Below are 20105 nucleotides of genomic sequence, written 5' to 3' on the forward strand. Positions count from 1 at the left end.
ATCGGGTTAACTACTTTCAAACGATTTCTGGATATGATCGGCTGATTGCGCGATACGCGATAATCGGCCGCCACATCTGCGAGAACCAGTCGCGGCCGTCGCAAAAAGACACCGTCAAACGTCCGTTATTTGCGAGACTTTCTACGCGCGCGACGACTTGGGGATATATAATCGCCGATAGCGAAAAAATAGATATAAACGAGGAAATCTTCTCGGAGAGCCGATTTATCGATTCGCTCCGTCATATCTAGCTGCCAGCGGAATTTTCTCGCGAGACTCGAGAGATTGACTCGTCGACTAAAAATTATAGGCACGACGATTCCGGAAAACTGAATCCGCGCAACGTAGGAATCGGAACCCTTAGAGACGCGGTAAGAGACGGTGGATCAGAAAAAGACGATTTCTTCGTTAAGAGACCCTATGTGCACCGACCTCGTTACAACGCGGTCGCTCCCCTTCTGTTTCCGTTCGGTTAACCGTAAATTACAACCGCGACTAGTGTGTAACGAGCATAATGGCGACGGTAGTCGGGTGAAGGTCGGCCAACTCGAGCGCGGGAAGCGAGCGAGCGAGCGAGTGACAGCAAAGCGACAAGAAACGACGAGAGAAACGTTCTCGGTCCTTTTTTTTTCCCCGGTGGAAAAAATCAAAGGAAGAAAAGAAAACGTGTCGTCTAGTCGTATTCATTGTTATCTCGCGCGGAACAAACTCATTCGGCTGCGCATCTCCTAATGTGCGTGTGTGTTTAAACAAACATAATACTTGTATCTCTCGTGTGTCCTCTGCGAATTACATGGCACCCTTTCTGCGATAAACGCCACCCCTGTTTTTGAGTCATTTCCGTTGCGTTTGACTTTAACTCTCGGGGTTCATTGTAAATGCCATTAATACGGTAATGGAGTCCGTAACGCGTTAATAATAAAATTGCGACCACATATATTGTTCCCTTTGAATCCCTTTGGCTCTTTTTCTACACTTCTCTCCCTCGTTTCATTTCGGATTTAATTAAAGTAAAATGCGTGCGCGAGCGTCCACAGACACTCGAAAAAAAAGAACTCTGAATTCTCGCGACAAGGTGTGGGAGTGAAACACGCTGAAACGTAAAAACATCTTTGTCTTTGAGGTGTATGTGCGTGTGTATGTGCGTGTGTGTGTGCAAGTGTGTGAATGTCGCACTCGAGAGTCGAGACGCATTTTTCATTCCGACCTGCTCGTGGATCACTTCGCGTTACCTCGCGAGGCGCGACTCGTATCCTCGAAAATCAGATTAAAGTTTCGCGCCACGAAGCTGTTCCGACGCCTACGCGGTCTTTTTTACCGCCTTCTCTAACATAAAAACTGGTTTTAAGACGCGCTTAATGTGCAAATATAAATTCATTAACGCTTTATTCATAAACATGCGCCCATTTGCGGGCGCCCCGATTAAAGACGACCATGGATTCTTACTGGATAATAATTTAATTCCACATGTGTGTTCTAAGGACACTTCTTTTTAATAAATTTGTAATAAATGTGCCAAAGTAACCTTCTCTGTTTTACATACGCCAACGCATACAATGCGTTCAATATCAGATCAAAGAAAAAGAGAGAAATCTCGCGATGTTTATCACTTGTTCCCGAAATAGAAGAGCGTAAAGGAGAGAGATTAAAAGCTTAAAAGCTTTCGGAACTCTTTCTCTGATCTATAAAAGCGTCTAAAAGGCTGGTCTAAAACCGGAGGATTAGTTCAGGATTTGACTAGGCGGCTTTAATAAAACGAATTGAATCGTTATAGAGTCGACAAATCCCCGTCGATAAGTATAAAGATACCCCGTCATCGCGCTCGCTCCTTTCAGAATCGTTTCCTCCCCACGGTTTACATTGTTCGAGACAGTATCTCGTTTTACTACGCACTCGATAAAACAAAAGTAACAAAAAATCGCGCGCGGAGTAGCCGCGTGGTTCGTCGCGATCGAGATAAAGACTGGAGAGAAACACAAGAAGAACGTAGAGAAACGCAATGGGGAACATCGCATTTCGCGCATCGCCGGACATTATATATACGTATGAATGGAGAGTCTCTCTTTGCGCGGCAAAAGGGAAAAAGAGAGTAGAAGAAATACTAGTTCTGCGACAGAAAGCACAGACATGAGAATACACTAAAAGAAAGAAAAATAGAAGAGAGCTTAACTGACAAAGTAAGCTTCAGCGCGATTAACATCGCAAATGGTCGCGTTGTGAAAAAAATTATGTCGCGCCACAAAAGTCACTAATCGTCATAAAAATAAAATATAACGCAAATGTGCACGCATATATAAGAACAATTAATTTAAATATAAATCCATATAAAATTATGAAAAGAGTTAAGCACAGATATTAGATGCAACAAAATTATTCTTAACTTCCTCTATACTTATCAATTATATATTTTTAAAATTATTATATTATTATTAAATTATTTTTAAATTCCTCTATACTTATTCTGAACTTTTAGTCCTTCCTTTGGACCATCCTCAGCACATCAATTAGTAAAAAAATTTATTATTTGTTTCCAATTAGTAAAAAAAATAATTTTTTTGATAAGCTGAGGTACAGCAAAATTATTTTTTAATTCCTCTATATTTATTTTGAACGTTTTGATTCTTCTTTCTTCGCCATCCTACTAAAAGACTAATAAAATTTTGTTTACTACTTGATATGTTGAAGATTCAAAGGGAGGACGTTCAAAATAAGTATAGAGAAATTTACAAATAATTTTGTTGCACTTAATATCTGTGCCTGGCTCTTACTAAATCTTTTCAAACCTGTATTTGTATTTTATATATCAGAGGCTTTTCAATTTATTATTTCAAACGATTTAAGTAAAAGTATCCCAAGTATCGCGCGTGTGACAAGAGACTGACGTGACATTAACTCGCTCGCGCTGAAACGTGATGAGCGTGGCACGACATTGGAACGTGCAGCGAGAGCAGGGCGACGTAACTCGAGGATCCGGGCGAATTCGAAAGTTGTTGCGCCTCGGAGTACTCAAGTTGAATCGACACTTTCCCATGCGACGACGGGGCGGCGGAAATCTACAAAGTATCCCCTTAGCAAAGGAATCGTGACGACACAATGGAGCGCGAGCTCCATGATCTGGGCCAAAGGTGTCCTGCCTTAAGGGATCGTGACTCATAGATCACTGCAATATCGCGAATCCAATACACCGCGCTACCCTTCTCTATCTCTCTCTCTCTCTCTCTTTTTCTTTCTTAGGTTCTTTGCCGGCCAAGTGTGTGTCGTAATAGCTCGACAACTGCTCGACACACCTCCGCCTCTTTGTAGAGTTGGAAATGCACGCTACTTCTCTTTTTGCGTCGTGATCGTAGTCGCGTCGTACATCACTCGAGAGACGGGACGTTTTTCGATTGAGATTTGCCGATCTTAAGAGCGCCGATCCAAAAGATACGACAGATCTCGCCCCGAGCGCGACATTTTTTCGACAGACTCCGCGGTTCCCTCGAGTTTCTCTAAAGCCTCACCCACATCACTCGCCCGCTAGACGACAGAAGTCGTGACTATCGCGACCACGACGACGTCTTATTAACAGCCCTTCCGCGCACGATGACGGCGATTATCACCGATACAGATACTGCCGCTGATAAAGTGTACCCTGCTGTCGAGGTGTCCCGTCGCCTTAATTATGTTTATCGGTCCGTCCGATCGGAACGCCGCGATCTCGCGACTCGAGTCTCGAGAAAAAGAGAGAGAGAGGAAAAGAACTGGCGGAGAGGAAAAAAGCAGCTGGTAGGTTCTCCGATCCTCGAGGGCGAGAAAATACGGCCGCGCGCGATCGCGACGATGAACAACCGCCGTGTGTCTTTCCCTCTCAAGGCCGCGATCATTGGCCGCGCGGATCGATAACTGCCGCTGGATCGTGCCACGAGAGAAAGATAAAGAAAAAAAATATACATAATATATTTTTATATATAAAAAATTTATATTTTACCAGAACAACACAAGCGCGCGCTACGTGCGCACCATTCTTTAATTTTATAAAAAAGAATGAGATTTAAAAAAGAATTAAGTTTGTTTGAACTCGATTAATATTTTTCGACAGAAATCAGCTGATTAAAACGTTAATTTGCTAATTAAATTTTAAAATAAAATTATGTTATAAGAATTAAAATAATAATGTTGTAAATATTAATAAATATTAATATTTTTGACAGTTATCAGCTGATTTCTGTCAAAAAATATTATTCGAGTTTACAGTACCTATTATAACATATTATTTATGACATTATTTTAATTCTTTCTTATAACATATTTTTATTTTAAAATTTAATTTAATTAGCAAATTAACGCTTTGTCAGCTGATTTCTGTCAAAAAATATTAATCGAGTTTAAATAAACTTTATATTATTTTTTAAAAATATTCTTTTTAATACAAAACCGAAGAATGGCGAGCACGAATCGCGCGCTTGGGTTGTTCTAGTTTTTTTTTCTAAAAAAGGCATGTTAAGTCGATTCTCGCAAGTGTTGTTGTTTTTTTTTTCCGCGATGTTGATTAACTGTCTCGATACGCGTTGTGCGTTATATTCATAGCATCGATAGGAGGCTATCATCGCGAGGATTAGCAGCTTGACAGTTAGTCCAAAATAAAATTAAATAAAATAATAATATTTCGAGAATCGACTTAACATGCCTTTTTTTAGAAAGGGATATTATATAAATAAATATATGTATATATTTTTTTATGCTCGCAAACAATAGGCGATTGTCAAGTGACGAACCGATTTCATCCAAGTTCAGAGTCCACAACTCTTTGCTCAGATCTCTCTTTCTTCTTTCGAGAAAAATAAATATAGAAATTAACTTGAATATTCACGCGTAAGAATTAGCGGCAACACAGTTTATCAACATTATACGTTCGCGTCGAAGGAAAGCGAAGAGCAAACAAATAATATTGACGGATATACACGCCGGTATTTAAATCGAAAACGCGTCGTTCGATATCCAAAATAAGCAGCGTGTGCTTACTCAGCCGTGGCTTAACCAACCAAAATAATGTGGATGGAAGGTCCTCCGCCAACGCGCGCGCCGAAACCCATAGAATTCGTGAAGCGTCGACCATCGTGTCTTTCTCGAAAGAAAGAGAGAGAAGAAAAAGGAGAAAGCGTGAAAGAGAGAGAAAAAGCTTTGTCATGCTAAGTGAATAAATGCGGCTGCAGAGACGCAGGAAGCATCCTTAAAAGCCTAACTGCGCGCGAGATCTGGTTGCACAACGACGAGGACTTTGGGAGGGGACAGCTGTCGTTTATCGAAAGAAGCAGCTGGGGTCTCACGGAACGTTTTCTACCCCGAATTGTCGTCTCGAGAATAAAGAAAAGTCTCGCAGTGTCAGTTATTCGCCGAGAACAAAATCGTTCAATAACCCGTTCGGCGGATATATATATATATTCTCGTGTTTCACGTTTCTCGAAATCGATCCCGAGAAAGTTCCGAGGGAAAATTCCTCTATGTTTCTAATGCGCGCGAGTTCATTGTGCCGTATGCGGTAAAAGCGTGCTATTAAGTGCGAAACGTCATACACGATGTTCGAAACACGATGATTGAATATCTTGCGATTCTTCTCCTTTCGACTTAATTAAGCTAATAAACTCGTCGTCGGCGTAATTAACGTAAACTCAACTTAATAATCTCGCTCGCGATACCACGTATCAACAACTCAATATTGTCAACGATGTAATTAAAATTTTTTCCCTATTATCTCGGCTCCGAAAGTAATACAGAAGACACACGTTCCCCGCTTTCAAGTTTGCCACACGACAGCTGGCTGCATCGTCGCTCTAACAATTGAGCAAACACAACGGTACTCCCGGATAATTTCAGATGCGACATAATTTCTTTCGGAGTATATATATACACACACCGACGCGCGCCGTATAGAATCTAAAAGCTATGGATGCCGATTGCCCGCATATGGCGCGTTTCGTTGCCACCCTCGATAAATACAGGCTCGACCGTGACGTGTTCGGTTCGATTATGCCGAATCGACGAGACGAATACGCCCCGTGATCTCGTTTTCCCCTCTCGACGGAAGGTCGTCTTCGACGACCGGATCGCGCGACACGAGAGGTACCGAACAAGTATATAGGAGCAGACGTAGCAGCCTGCCTGTACTAATTGCAAGTGCCGTTACCGGGGACGTTCCAGATGGCATGCTCGTTTCTGTCACGTTAACTCGTTCGGAGTCGCTCGTGTCGTTCAATCTCGTGGATCGGATTTTTTCCTTCCATCCGATCAACTTCCTCTCTCTCTTTCTTTCTCCCTTACTCTCTTTCGACGTCACCGAAACGATTCCTCATGATGATTCCCCGAAGTGACGTTACCGTGACAGAAAAGTCATGCGGCGCACATGCTATTTGTTCATTGAACCCAGTTAAACCCAGGCAGTATCTTACAAATGCTCGAACGTATGTGTTTATTGCAAGTGTGTTCCGCATCTGTGCCAAATGGAACTGTCCTTTATTATACGTCTGACAGTGAGATACGAAGATACGACGGCGTTCTGTGAATCACGAGCCGAGATCAAACGGCAGATATGATTTTATCTGTCACTTTGGTGTTTTGATACGCGAATCTTTGTCTATGCGGTAGCTACGCTCCTAGCCGCAAACAATTTTTATCGCATACGACATCGTATTTCATCGACGCGAGCAATAATCGCGGGAACCCGAGGACCTCTATTTACGCGACGAGATCCGAGACTCTTCGAGAAACGATATCTGGCATCGGCGTCGCGGTCAAACATTTCAGAGGGATGTACATACGCGATATCGGTGAATTACGAAGCGCCGGCTGTGGCAGAAATTTAAACACTTGCTGTCAGGAGACGGTGACGCTCTTTATGATATCAGGTTGGACCTTAGGATACATATACGAAGGCGTATACGAGGAATATACGGGTGCGCGGGGAGCAAAAGGAGATGAAGAGAAGCAGAAGAGAAGCAGAAGAGAAGCGATGAAAGAGAGAAAGAGAGAGAAAGACAGCTCCGAGAGAAGCGAGTTCGGCGTGGGTTGAAAATAGCCCGTGGCCGGGCCGAGCATGCAGAGACCGTCCGCTATGCACTTGCCACTCGATATTTATACCCTTATAGGTAGATACGTTGGAATACTTTTACCTCTAGCGATCGTACAACAAAGGGATGAGCCTCGTCAGCGCGAGGATATACTATACCGGCCGCGAGAAGAGAGAGAGCCAATATCCCGGGACATCTCGGAACACAATTCGCTTTACGAGCTATGATGCACGCGGCGAGGGGGGCACGAATATTTATTTTCCGCCGAGGACTGCGCGGGGGGAAAAGAGGGAGCCGCATAAAGGGACTCCCTTCGTTATCGTTCCGGACACACATAAAGGCTATATCGCCGCGCCTTCCGTTTTCCACCGGAAATCGCGCGAGAAAAAGTATACAAGCGGAGGAGGGAGACGGGGCGTTATCTTCCGTCTGAGAGGGACTCCAACATCTGCGCCGTGAATATGAATACAAGGTGTGGATGGAGAATATTAAGATGTAAAGACGTAAATTACCGAGTATTAAAGCCGCCAAGTTCTCTCTCTATCACATGTCGCGAATAATTTCCTTTATTTGTATATAGAAAGTGAGAGTTTTATATGTGCACACAACGTAATAATATTATAAACGTATATACTCTTGAACTTGTCCGATAGGTTTGTCGAACCGTTTTATAACATCTTTTGCTCGGAAATTTTCAAACAACTTTTACTAAAGATGTGTACATACGATTCGATATTCCGCGGAGCATGCGACAAACATTTTTGCTGATTGAAATGCATCGATGACTCTCGAATACCGTTTTCCTTCGTGCACAATCATCTCTAGATGACTGTACACATACGTTGCATTTAACTCAGGCGTGTGTGCGCAAACGCGAGAAAAACATGAGAAAGAATTCGATGAATAAATCATGCAAGGACACGGCCTTAAAGATTAAAAGACGCACCTCGACGAGGATCACTTAAACTTTGAGCCTTTTAATTATTCCTGTTGAAGATTCTTTCGTATCGGCAAGACGCGCGAAAGAAGTTATAATGAGTTTTTTTTTCATTTTCAACCAATTTAATGTGTAAATAAATTATTATTAGTTTTCTCAAACTAAATTGAGATAACACGTAATTACCATGTCATTATATGCGACGATAAAATAATATTTACTGTAGGTGACAATTTTTTGCAAATCTGCAAACGAATCCGCATACATCCGATACTCTCTCTCTCTCGTCGCAAGTATCGATTATGCGACCAGAATCGCTTAATTCGTGGGAACGGAATGGCGCTCCCTCGCCACGAGTTTATATTTACATTCGCGTTTGCGACTCAAACGTTCTCTCTAAGGCGGATGCAGTCGTAATATTTATACCGAGGTCCCACCGCGTTTATAGCGTCGAGACTCGACGATTCGTGCACGCGATTGAAAGAGTCTGCAAGACTTGACCGCTGTTAAGCGACGTCTCGCGCTCCGCTTATCACCGATTGTACTGTATATAGTATATACGAGGGGAGTATTATGAATAAGCCTTACGCGCTCAGTTAATGAATAGAGAGTGGGGAAAAAGAAAAAGAACGACGGACACACGAGGCAAATCTCTCGCGGAGAGATCGAATCGCGCGGCGGGAGCTCGCGCGATTTCCGCACTCGCGAGAAGATTGCGCAACGCGCGAGATTCTTTTTCACACGCGCGATAATTTGTTGTATACCGCGGAGCTCGCAACACCCGATACGCGACACACACGGCACGATGCGATGTCGCAAACGCCCGGCGGCGAAATAAACATTGACTTGTTTGCGCCCGATGGCACGTATTCGCAGGCGGACGATCGATGAAAAATTGATACCAGGAAGGCCTATATTTATTTAATGTCGCGGCGATACGCTGTGCCATGCGATTAGGCTGCGTGTCGCTGGATCCAAGCACTAATAAACGCGAGTGTGTCGCAATAACTATTAATTATTCGCGCGACTCTATCTGCTTCGATGTGCGATAATTAATTTTTCGCGATATACGTCTGCATTTACGTAATCTTTCAATTAGACGCTGACTTTTAATAGGCTTGTGTTTTAGCGAGAGAAATTATTGATGCAGTATATAAAAAGAATTGATATCTTAAATGTTTTTCACAAAGAAACATTTTTTCTTATTCTTGTTACAAAATTGCTCCCCCTTTCCGCTTTTCATTAGACCGGAGAAACCAAACGCAAAGATTCGTCGCGCATAAAAGCACATCGGGGAGCTAAGATTTCTAAGAGTACCTTCGCGTACAAACTGCACGAAGGGAAAGAGGTCTCATTTGAGTACACGGACGCGTCGAGATAATCGTTCGCATTATGAAATTATTTACGCTTGCGCGTTTTGCATCGCACGCATCGGGCGAATCTCGTGAGAAATTCTAGAACGCGGCAGGTGTTTGGCACAGAGCGCGGCGGCGATTATTATCTGATACTTTTCTTTATACTTGACATCGCGCTGTCACGATGCGCTATCACGCGCGATGATTGACGGTTCGCATAAATCTTGACGGTGCTTAACGCCATTCAGGAAGATCTCGGGTGCGTCCAGTCGTGAAGAAGCGTTATGTTATAACATATCGCGAGACGCGAAAGGAAGTTGCATCACACAGACACAACACTTTGCTCGTAAATTATAAAAGTTTTAGGGCAGAGAATTAACAGTTAATTGCAATAAATTAATTTACAAAAATGTCGCTTGAGATTATTGCCGCGAAAGATTATAGCATGTGTTGTGTATCTACTGTGACGTATATATTAAAATACTTTTATTTTAAAAAATATGTATTTTCTCGAAAAAGAGAAATGAGAGAGAGAGAGAGAAAAACTATGAGATAGCTAACGAATTTTCCTCTATTCGCAGAAATATATTTGCTGTCGTAAATATATAAGTTATAGATAAAATGTTTAACAACTACTCGACTTGGCAGTTATCGGATATTATATCTACGTGACGCGTTAAAGTTCATTGAGAATTTACGGTAGTTGCATTTCCAGCGCTTAGCGCGACGTATATATAAGAGATTTATATGCGCGGCCGGTTAATCGTTAATTAGCGCTATCGCGATTAATCTTGAACCTCGGATTTTCCCCGCGCTTTCGTCGTTTCGCTCGATTTGCTTTTTCAGCTCGCAATCTCGCGTAGAGAGGCCACATACGTGACCCAACACGACCAACCGATCATCTATTACACACCCAAGTAATTAAATATGAAACAATGTAACGTATGCAGATTAGTTTCCCGTTTATTTTCCAATATCAGTCTTGTTTTTCTTTGCATTACGCGATTAAGACATTCCATTCTTTCCGTAATCGACATCGATGACCCTCTTGACGTATCGCATTGCAAGCTGACAAATCTTACATCATGCATGCAATTAAATACGTGCGTCGTATATATTTCGCCAATTTAGTATACTTGTCACAGAGAATGATAGAAAATTTAAACACGTATAAACACGTTCGAATTTTTTTTTTTTGAACCTACCTTTTTTTAAACGGGACTTCCGATTCGTAAAAAAAATGTTTAACGACCTTGTATAATTTCGGAAGAGACCGCGTTTCGAGCGGCCCTTTTCGTCTCGTATTTTTTTTTTTTTTGCCGGTCAATACGACGCCTCGGGGAGAAGAAGAGAGCAGCGGGAGTCCAAGCGAGGTCATAAAAGAGCGTATCGAGACGAGTCTCGACCTCGATCTCGCGGCAGGAACACTTTCTTTCACGAAGAGGATCTCAGGAGGCGAGGGTGGCCCGAGGGCTCTAACCGACGAATTAAACGATCGCGCCGTGAAATGCATAAATTACGATATGATGTTATAGATTAAAGAGAAATTCGCACCATATTGTCGCCAAAGACGAAATAATTTAGTGTGACTCTTTGTTCGATTCCCCGAATTGTTGAATATATATCGAACGCAAGAATCCATTAAAACTCGCGCAGTCGTGTTAATCTCTTTCTTTTCTCTTTATCTCATTATCTTACATTCATCCACCATTTCTCTTCTCTTTCTTTTCCGCACACTAATATTCCATAAAATTTACATGCTTGTTATTTTTCATACATTAAAAGCTTTATATATTCTGCTACTTTTGTAAACCAAATAATTCTCACTTGCTATCGAATGAAATTTAATAAAACAAATTATGCTAAAATAATAGAACAAATATTCCAATAGTAGAAAGTATGTTTCCCATTAAAAGTCGTTACACTTGTAGCGTGTAACGATCTATTGCAAAAAGTGGCATTACTGTTCTGCGGTGTAACGCTAAAAAACCGTAGACACGTGTGAAATGGTTCCATAACGAGCGCATTTCCGTCGATGCGCGTGATTTAACATTAACAAGCGGTTACGCAAGTGAACTCGATGCGCGAACGATCTGCGGAAAATTAATAAAGGTAAATCACACACGAAGAGGGAGACGCGAATAACAAGCGTTGTTTTTTTTTTAAGTGTGCACACGTTGTATTATGTACGATTATGCGGCAATTTTAATATAAAGATTGAATGTAATTGTAACTGTACACAGAGAGAATTTTCTTTTAGAATTTACCCCGAAAATCATGTGGTAATCGTGAAACAATATATGGTATGGAAAGAATTTTATGACAATTTCTCTGATTAATATTTATCACAATAAAACTAATAATATCTATCACAATAAAATATAAAACATGTTTGATTAATTTATATTAAACTGCATAATAATATTATTCAAACATATTTTATATTTTATTGTAATAGATATTATTATTTTTATTGTGATAAATATTAACGAGAGAAATTCTCATAAAATTCTTTCCATACCATATTGTCACACGATTACCATGATTTTCAGGGTAAATTCCAAGAGAAAATTCTCTCAAAATGTAACGTATACAAATTTGTTCATCTATGTTAGAGAAAAATTTAGAAAAAATTTGTAAACTGATTCAATTTTATACTTCAAATATATCTTTTACAGATTTTTTTCGCAATTAATCGCATCAATCAATTAAATTAATTTATTAATTCTTTACTGTGAAAGATTTAAATTGCGCGCAAATAATTCATTAATGATATTTTATCATATTGAGATAATGAAATAGACGATTTCCATTTTTTACGCTCGCTTTATCGGTGTATATTTTAATTTTTATTATGCCGTATATACATGCGCGCGTATATGTATGATAATATATTTCAAAATCTTTTGAAATCGCGCTTCCATTAAACCTGCAAGTAATCGCATTGAGACACGCGCGTGTCACGAGATACTAATTACCCACATCTCGCGTTACTTCGCACGCATCTATCGCCTTCAATGATAGATCGCGCATTCACGCTGCCATACAATAGCATTAAATCACGTTGCGCACAATCGAATAATTCGATTAAAAAGCAAAATTTTTATAAAACTTTTGTATAAAAAAATATGTATATCATATATGTATTTATATCATTTTATCATAAATATTTTATGTAACGCATGTTTTAAGGAAAAATATTTGCTACCGTACTGACAATGAGACTTTTTCCAGATAATGTACGCCAGAAATGAAAGTGTAATTGAAAACCGGTATGCTCCATTTTCTCTACGATCTTTGCTGCTCCACTTTGTGTATAAATTTGCAATCAATAATCTCGCGACATCGTAAACTTCACGTCATCGAATCGAATAAGAAATAAAATATATTTTTCTTATCGGCCTTTCTCTTTGCGCGTATCTATCGTCGACTTTCTACACAGTCTCACAATCGGTATAATTTTCTACATCTCGACATGTCATAGATATGATCTTAATTAATTTTATTTATTTAATAAATATTGCAAAATACATGTTAAAAAATTCAAAAGTCTACCAGAATTTGATGAATTAAATTTATTTCTTAATGTTGACATTTATTTTTGCTTTATCTATTTACTAAACACATATGTCCAACTTTAAATTTTTATAAATTTATTCAAATATATATTTTTACACGTAAATTAATTTAACTAAGACTGTGTGAAGAGAATTTATAGAATTGATATTAACAATTTTACATTAAATTTCTTTCAATGTTATTTTTCAACTTTGTTGTTAATGATCGAATATTCGTAAATGCCAATCAAATGAACTGAATACCACTCGTTAACGAATATCATTAAATTCTCGTTAGATTTCTTACGCGAAATTTGATGATGTGCTTATCCATATATACAATGTATTCTATCAAAGTTGGTAACAGCAAAAAATTCACTATATCAGCGTTCATTATAGCTATCGACTCGAGCGTAAATATTGATAGACATCGAGCGCACACATATACACAAGAAATTGAGCCCGACCTCGAGAGGTCATCGGAGTCGCGCAGGTCGGAAGCGGTCTAAGCCTCGTTAGGTTACCCGAAGACAAAGACAATCCGGGAGGGGAGGAGGAGAGAGAAGTAAAGAAGAGAGAAAGAGAGAGAGAGAGAGATGTTTCGAGTCGTGGCTTACCGTGCGAAAGGCTGTTCCTCGACCTCGTAGAGCTCCTCGAGGGTCTGTTTCGAGAGAAGTCTCTCCAGTCTCTCGGGCGTGGGAGCGAGGTGCCCCGGGATGCTGGTAGTCTCGAACAGGCTGTCCGCGGTCATGGCCGTTGCTGCCAGGTTGCTTCTGTCACTTGAATCCCGAAGCTCCAGAAAACGTTGGCCGCACGTCGCACAAAAAACCAAGCAGCGTAGAAATCCCGATGCACACACTAAAGAGCGTCACACGAATGTCTTTCCTTTCTTTCCTTCTCTTCTGTTTCACTCACAACCGATTCTCTCTTTTGAACGCGCGAGCACTTCTTTCCGTCAACGTCGCGGAGCATGAAATATCGCGTCGTTATCGCACGAGGTGATACGTCGCGGCCGTAAAACACATCGTTTCGACGTGCCCCCCCCCCCAAAAAAAAAAGTAAATAAAAGAAACCCGATCGTCCGGCGAAGCACACTCCGGCCGCGTGCTAACTCGTGTGAAGTTAGCCACCCGGCGTGCGTGCGCGCGCACGCCGACACTCGTATACTCGCGTCCGTAACGGATGATCCTCGGTGGATGAAACGAAAGCGTCGTGCTCCCTTTCTCGACGCGTATCACCGATCGCCAGCAGCCGAGGCACGCGCTCTTAATCCTTAGCTCTTCGAGTCTTATCACGCGCCCGACCGCTCGTCGCAACGATTCACCGACAATTGAACCTTCCACCGTAACGTAACGTCCGTGGATCCGCGCGTCGTTCCCGGTCCCCACTATGGCTGCGACTGAGAGGGGGAGCGCGACGTGGCGGCGCAATCGCGACGCGAAGGTAGCCGAGCGCCGGCGAACATGGCCGAGCGCGGCGAGTTCGAATACACTTCCTACTTCGGATCGCCGAGAGTCCGAGCTTAGAATTTTAAGCCTCTCGGCGACGGTGTGTATTAATGTTCTCCTAGTTTCTTCCCATAAGCGTGTATATATTTCACAAGGCTTGAGAGTCAGTTCTATACACGTATCTGTCTTTTTGGCGAAACACAGGAGAAAACTTGCTTGTGACAGGATGTCGGTAGTCAAATTCCCGCGCCTTTTTCTCTCTTCTGTCGACACATAGAAAATCATACGATGCTTATATAATGTAGAGTTTCGCATTTAGATATATAATATTAAAACTAATATATAATTATTTTTGTAAATATGTTGAAGTGTGCATTTAAAGAAAGATTGAGAATATGTTCGATCGGTCAATCGCGACAAACTTTACGAGGGATTTATCTAAATTAAATTGATGATATACTCTCGAGATATCGATTTAATAGCTCAGCTCGCGATTTGCAGCATTCTAAACATTTTACTATTACATTACATCTAACATTTCAGTTCATTGAATATGCGTGCACACGCGCGCGAAATAAAACAAGCATGAAACTCCGTGATAGCCTCTTAAGAGAGTGTAGCTTATAAATAATTTATTACTTTCCGGCATTTTTGGCCTTTTGAGTTTTGCGCGGACTCAACTAGACGGGCGTTCCGCGTCTCTCCTCTTCCGCGTATATCCTTCGAACTTGTATCCTCAAAGCTCAGCCCGTATTCAAGCCGGTAAATTGAATAGCTCACAGTCACTGCCGTAAACGGTCCTCCTTACCTCGAAGTAGCAAACAAACGCGGAGCCGAGAGGCCTGTAAAGCATGACAGGATCTTGTCAACCGCCAGTACATGATTATGGCGAGCGAGCATGAATAATGGAATGCATAATTTATCGGTTTTACGACGGAGGACCGGTACAGAGATGCGGGAGGGGGCGGTTGAGAGAGGGAAGAGCGGTCAAGGGGACGAGAGTACATCGCGGTTGCAATTATGCGCTCGTATTTTATACATCCTCTAATAAGCCGCTGCAGTTTCCGACATTTAAATAAATCAAGCAATCTCGATAGGCAACTTCCTCGCGGATGACTCTATGACACTTTTATAGCTATTAAATTTAGTTGGTTAACGCGACAAATAGGACGAGTAAAGAACTGGCGAGGATTAATCGATGAATCATCATATGACGTTCTTTTTGCTCTTTTTTTTGCTTTGTCGCAGGAATGCGTCTCTGGACACGTTCTGGCAGATAATGCACGTCGGTATGCGTCGCGAATGCGCGGTTACATTAAAAAAAAGAAAACAATTACAAAATTTTTTTAATATCACATGAAGAAGAAAACGACAGTGCAAGAGAGTATAAAATAATTTAGAATAAAGAAATTTCGACTCCCTACTGATCCTTCCTTTTTATCGGACAGTCATTAGAGCGAATTCTTTGAATTCTACAAGCTTCGAATGACATATGTAGCACATTCACTCTCACAAACATCTTTGTTCTTTCGGTTACATTAAATTACAAATTTTTTTTTAATATCACTTGCAAAAAACAAGAGTATAAAATAATTAAAAATTTAGAGTAAAGAAATTTCGATCCCCTAATAAACCTCCCTTTCTATCAGACAGTTAACAGAGCGAATTCTTTGGACGCTCCAAGCTTATCGGACGACATATGTAGCACATTCGTCACTCTCACAAACATCTTTGTGCCATGCTTTCGGTATAAACTACGCATGTCTATACGGATCGTGCCACGATGAATGAGGAAAAAGTGCAAGAATGCAGTATATTATGTCGGTGAACGATGCAGATATCGCGCTCTCATATTGTTGCTCATATTTCATTTTTAGTCCATCGCGCGACAGACTTAATCGCAATATCGCATTCATAATGATTAAAGAATGCGAGATTATCTATCCTCTTTACATCTCGCCGTCTTCGTCTCATCTTATACATCCGGTTGCGCGGTCGGAAAGATTCCGAGAGGTGATGGCCATCGTCGAATCCGGTGACGACGACGCAGGTGATTCATCGCACAGCATGCCTATCGTCCCCGTATGCATTTACACGCTTCTTGCATATTTTCCGAAGTGCCAATCGACGTCTAATACCTAATGTAGAAGAACAAAGATATGCAATTTGGCGTTAAACAAGTATTCTGCATTCTTTAAGATTAATTATTTTAAATTAATTTAATTTACAATTATTATATTAATTCAATTTAAATATAAAACCACGAAAGACTGCTTTAATACATGAAATGACATTCACTTTTGTTTTGAGTTCTCAAGACATGCGTGTTGTATCTCACGCATTTTATTAGTATATTGACTGTTAACATCACAGAGTACACGGAGAGATAATTAACTCGAATCTATCATTTAACTGTATTCAGTACACGAGAAGGAAAAGAGTTCGTCAGTGCGTCGACAAGGAAGTAATATTTCTAATGACATTACTAGGGCGTGCTAAGTTTCGTTGTAAGATACCACCGTTAGTATATTAAATGTAGACATTAGTCAGCTAATGTTTATCGGCCGGAGATGGAGAACGAGACGGTGGATGTCGGATGCGAGATCTTAATTGGACCATAATTCATCGGCGATCTTTCTCGCGGTGGATAATACCGCGTGTCGCCGTTCTTTTCCGACGTATTTCTCGGGATCTTCCCGCATGCGGGATGAAATACGCAAGAGAGATCTTTGCACGACGCAGTTCGAGTAAATTTCTCTTTACAGAAGGTAAAACAATAAAACGCGTGAAATAATAAACAATGACGCATAGATCATTTTTGAAGCGGAATAACTCGAATCTACATCGCAATTCCAAGGGAAACGCGAGAATATCCGGAATACGCGGAATAATCCAATAAACATCCGTTTCGTTGTATGTATATACTCGAAATGTTCCTCTGCGAGGGTTTTATTTTCCAGAAATTCGCGATGTGCTAAAAAAAGAAGACGTTTCGTCGATTCGAGCCGAAACTGTTAGGAGAGTCCGACAGTCTCGAACGTGGCTAGAATCCGGTACCCACACGGACGTTTCCTGCCGACCCTTCCGGCGCGTTTGACGGCGTACAAAAAGCACGCGTCTGCTTTGTTCCGTCCGTTCGTTTTCGTGACCAAGCGCCGATCGTCGAGGTCGCAGCTTCCGTCGAGGTGTCCGAAGGAAACGCGATGCCGGGGGAGAAGAAGATAGGGGAGAGAGGAAGAAATTCCCGGTAACTTTCCCTCCTACGCGCGAACGGTTCGTGAGAGGCGAGGAGAGAGATTCCCCCTCATGCTAGCGATGGGATCAACCGTGATTTTTTTTTGTGGTTACGATTTAATCGCGATAATGCACTTTCGTATTCTTTTCCTTCTCGGTTTTTACGCATATTTTAAATTAAAATTACACGCTTGAAATATGTCACACTTTTTTCAATTGTGACATTTCGATTTGACAATGAGATCGCTTCCTTTTTGTCCCGCAAAACTTATGTGCTTAATATACAATTACAGAGTATATTTATTATTTATTGTAACGTAAAACGAGTTACAATAAATTTACAAGATTATTACAATTTCTTTAAATTTTTAGAAATTTATATGTAAAAGTCAAAGAAAGATGTAACATGAAAGATTACTAAAAGATTATTCGAGAGAAGCGTAAATATGGGATAATATATTCATAATCTTAAGTATGTGCTAATCTTCTTTATACCCTTAAACACACCCTTATTTAATAATCTTCGAAAAAAGTGAATATGTCACGCAAGCTATATTTATCTCAACATCCTACTGCAACCGTAATCTTGATCTGTCCGAAACGAGGCTGTAAATCAGGAACCCTGCAATAATCCTAAATGTGGTCCTCGGCGAAGTCCATATTTCAAAATGTTAACAACCTGCCATAAATTCTTGATCCCGTTGCTCTTCGTTCAGCTTCGCCATCCTCAAAGCACCCTTTTTTTATCGTCTTCTCCTTTATCTCTAAAATGTCCATCGAAGAAACTCGATAGAACACATAGGTAAAGCATAGTTTTGCCTCTGATCGGCAATCGGCGTCGAGAGAATTGGATCGGGCCCATCACTACTCGAACCTCGGACCCCGGCCCCGGCCCCGGCCCCGGCTTGGCGAGCCTTTCTAATCCGTTGAGAGTGAGTTGATGTTTTCGCACCAGCTAGTAGATGGTAACGGACGTGCAGCCTAGCAGAAGGGGCAAGGACGACCGAGGCCGACCGAGGCTGGCCTCGCCTGCTTCGCACGAGAGAGGAAGTCACGGGAGAGAGAAGGAGAGAAGATCAACCACGCCGCGCTGATCGGGGCGGGCTAACAGCAACGACCGCGCGCGCACTCGTGGACTGATCTGTATGCGTGCGCGCGTGGTTACACGATGCCACCGACACCGGATCTCGAGAAGTCATGCGAGTTAGGAGCAACGTGGGATTTTGTCAAGCGTTGCATCGCGATGGAATTTCGCCCTCTCGACCGAGACCTTTCCTTTCTAGAGAGATAAAAAAAGAAAGCGTCTTGAGAAATAAAGAAATAAAATTAAAAATTCCGAATTCTTCGCAAATTCTTTCCTTTTTGTAATTAAGCACGCACGCATAAGCCTACATTAGATCTCTCTCTCTTTCTCTCTCTCGATTACAGTAGAAGTGTATCGTATGAAAGGGGGTTTCAGGCTTCAGTGAATTTGAAATGGAATTCGAATGGCTCGCGGTACGATAAAACTTGCACTTGTTCTTTTTACGTCAAGTCCTGCAGTTCTGAATAAGCGAATGCTAAACGGCGAGACGCGTTTATCGTACGGAATGCATGTATATACGCAGGTGCACGAACGTCGATGTACGCAAACACGTTTGAGGAATGCATAATTTATCCAATTTAAATTATATCGCGACATTCCTTTTGGCAATCGTTTTTATTTCGAGACGTCGACACGAGACGACACGAGATGCATTTGCGTTGAATCATTCGCAATTAATTACGTTTAATTAATTACGCATAATACATAAAAGTGATTTTTTTAAAAGCACGCTCTATATATATTGATAAAATTCGCATAGCTTTAAGAAAAAAAAATAGTACCTCTATAGTAAATCATCCGGATTCTTATTATGTATTCTTATATATTCTTTGCGCTTCAAGTTAATGTTTCATTCGGGGACAGCTGTTTTCCCTGACGCAGGCGCCGCTGTTGTGATCCCGCACGTAGCCGTTCTCGCAGATGCAACCGCGAATGCAGACCTTCGTCCTGATGCAAGTCATCGTTTCCCACTGGTCCATATTCTCGCACGTTTTCTGGCACGTCCGGTCCCCGGAACACTCGCTGTACTCCTCGTGCTCCTCGCATTCCACGGAAAGATCAAGATCTTGATAGTTTTGATAATTTACATCTAAAGAACCAAAAAAGACTTTCTCTATATTACATGCGTATTAAAAAAAAAAACCATTATACTTTCCGTGATTGAGATTTCTCGCTTGAGAATTTCAATCTCGAATTTGCAAACAACGCGAGGGAGAAACGGGTTTCAAACAATAAAAACTTACTCTCACCGACCTCGACCCCGACGGACACGTCGTCCAAATCATCGAAACAATAAACGCCGGAAAGAACAGCGAAAGCGAAGAGTACTTTGAAGAATTTCATCGTGTCGGGTTTCGAGGAAATATGTGAAAAATGCGCGCATCGTCGAACTTAAGTACTCGCCTGATATCAAACTGGCGCACTACTGATATCAACGACCAGTTTT

The 20105-nt window shown here is 41.4% G+C and overlaps 2 protein-coding genes across 3 annotated transcripts in view; both read right to left on the reverse strand.

Moving 5' to 3' along the window:
- LOC145932545 (uncharacterized) overlaps positions 1-14230 on the reverse strand; it is a 98469-nt gene extending 84239 nt beyond the window's left edge. The window contains exon 1 of the mRNA XM_083031549.1: positions 13510-14230. Coding sequence (XP_082887675.1) covers positions 13510-13643 — 134 coding nt within the window. The 5' untranslated portion in view covers positions 13644-14230. The remainder of the gene's footprint in view (positions 1-13509) is intronic.
- Positions 14231-14729: 499 nt separating this feature from the next.
- Positions 14730-20103, reverse strand: LOC145932550 (serine protease inhibitor). 2 transcript variants are annotated; one of them, XR_014424730.1, is made up of 3 exons: positions 19903-20103; positions 19441-19748; positions 14730-15182 (listed from the first exon to the last, which is right to left on the reverse strand). XR_014424730.1 is itself a non-coding variant. In XM_083031555.1 (2 exons), the coding sequence occupies exons 1-2, from the start codon at positions 20000-20002 to the stop codon at positions 19501-19503; spliced, it is 348 nt and encodes a 115-aa protein (XP_082887681.1). In that variant the 5' UTR covers positions 20003-20103; the 3' UTR covers positions 19255-19500. The 2 variants fall into 2 exon arrangements, 1 of the variants encoding a protein (XP_082887681.1); XM_083031555.1 differs by lacking the exon at positions 14730-15182 and having other exon boundaries at positions 19255-19748.
- Positions 20104-20105: the final 2 nt, after the last annotated feature.

The sequence above is a fragment of the Prenolepis imparis genome, unplaced genomic scaffold (assembly GCF_030444845.1).
Source record: "Prenolepis imparis isolate NDT839.2.m4 unplaced genomic scaffold, iyPreImpa1.0 SCAF_2, whole genome shotgun sequence".
Classification (NCBI taxonomy): domain Eukaryota; kingdom Metazoa; phylum Arthropoda; class Insecta; order Hymenoptera; family Formicidae; genus Prenolepis; species Prenolepis imparis.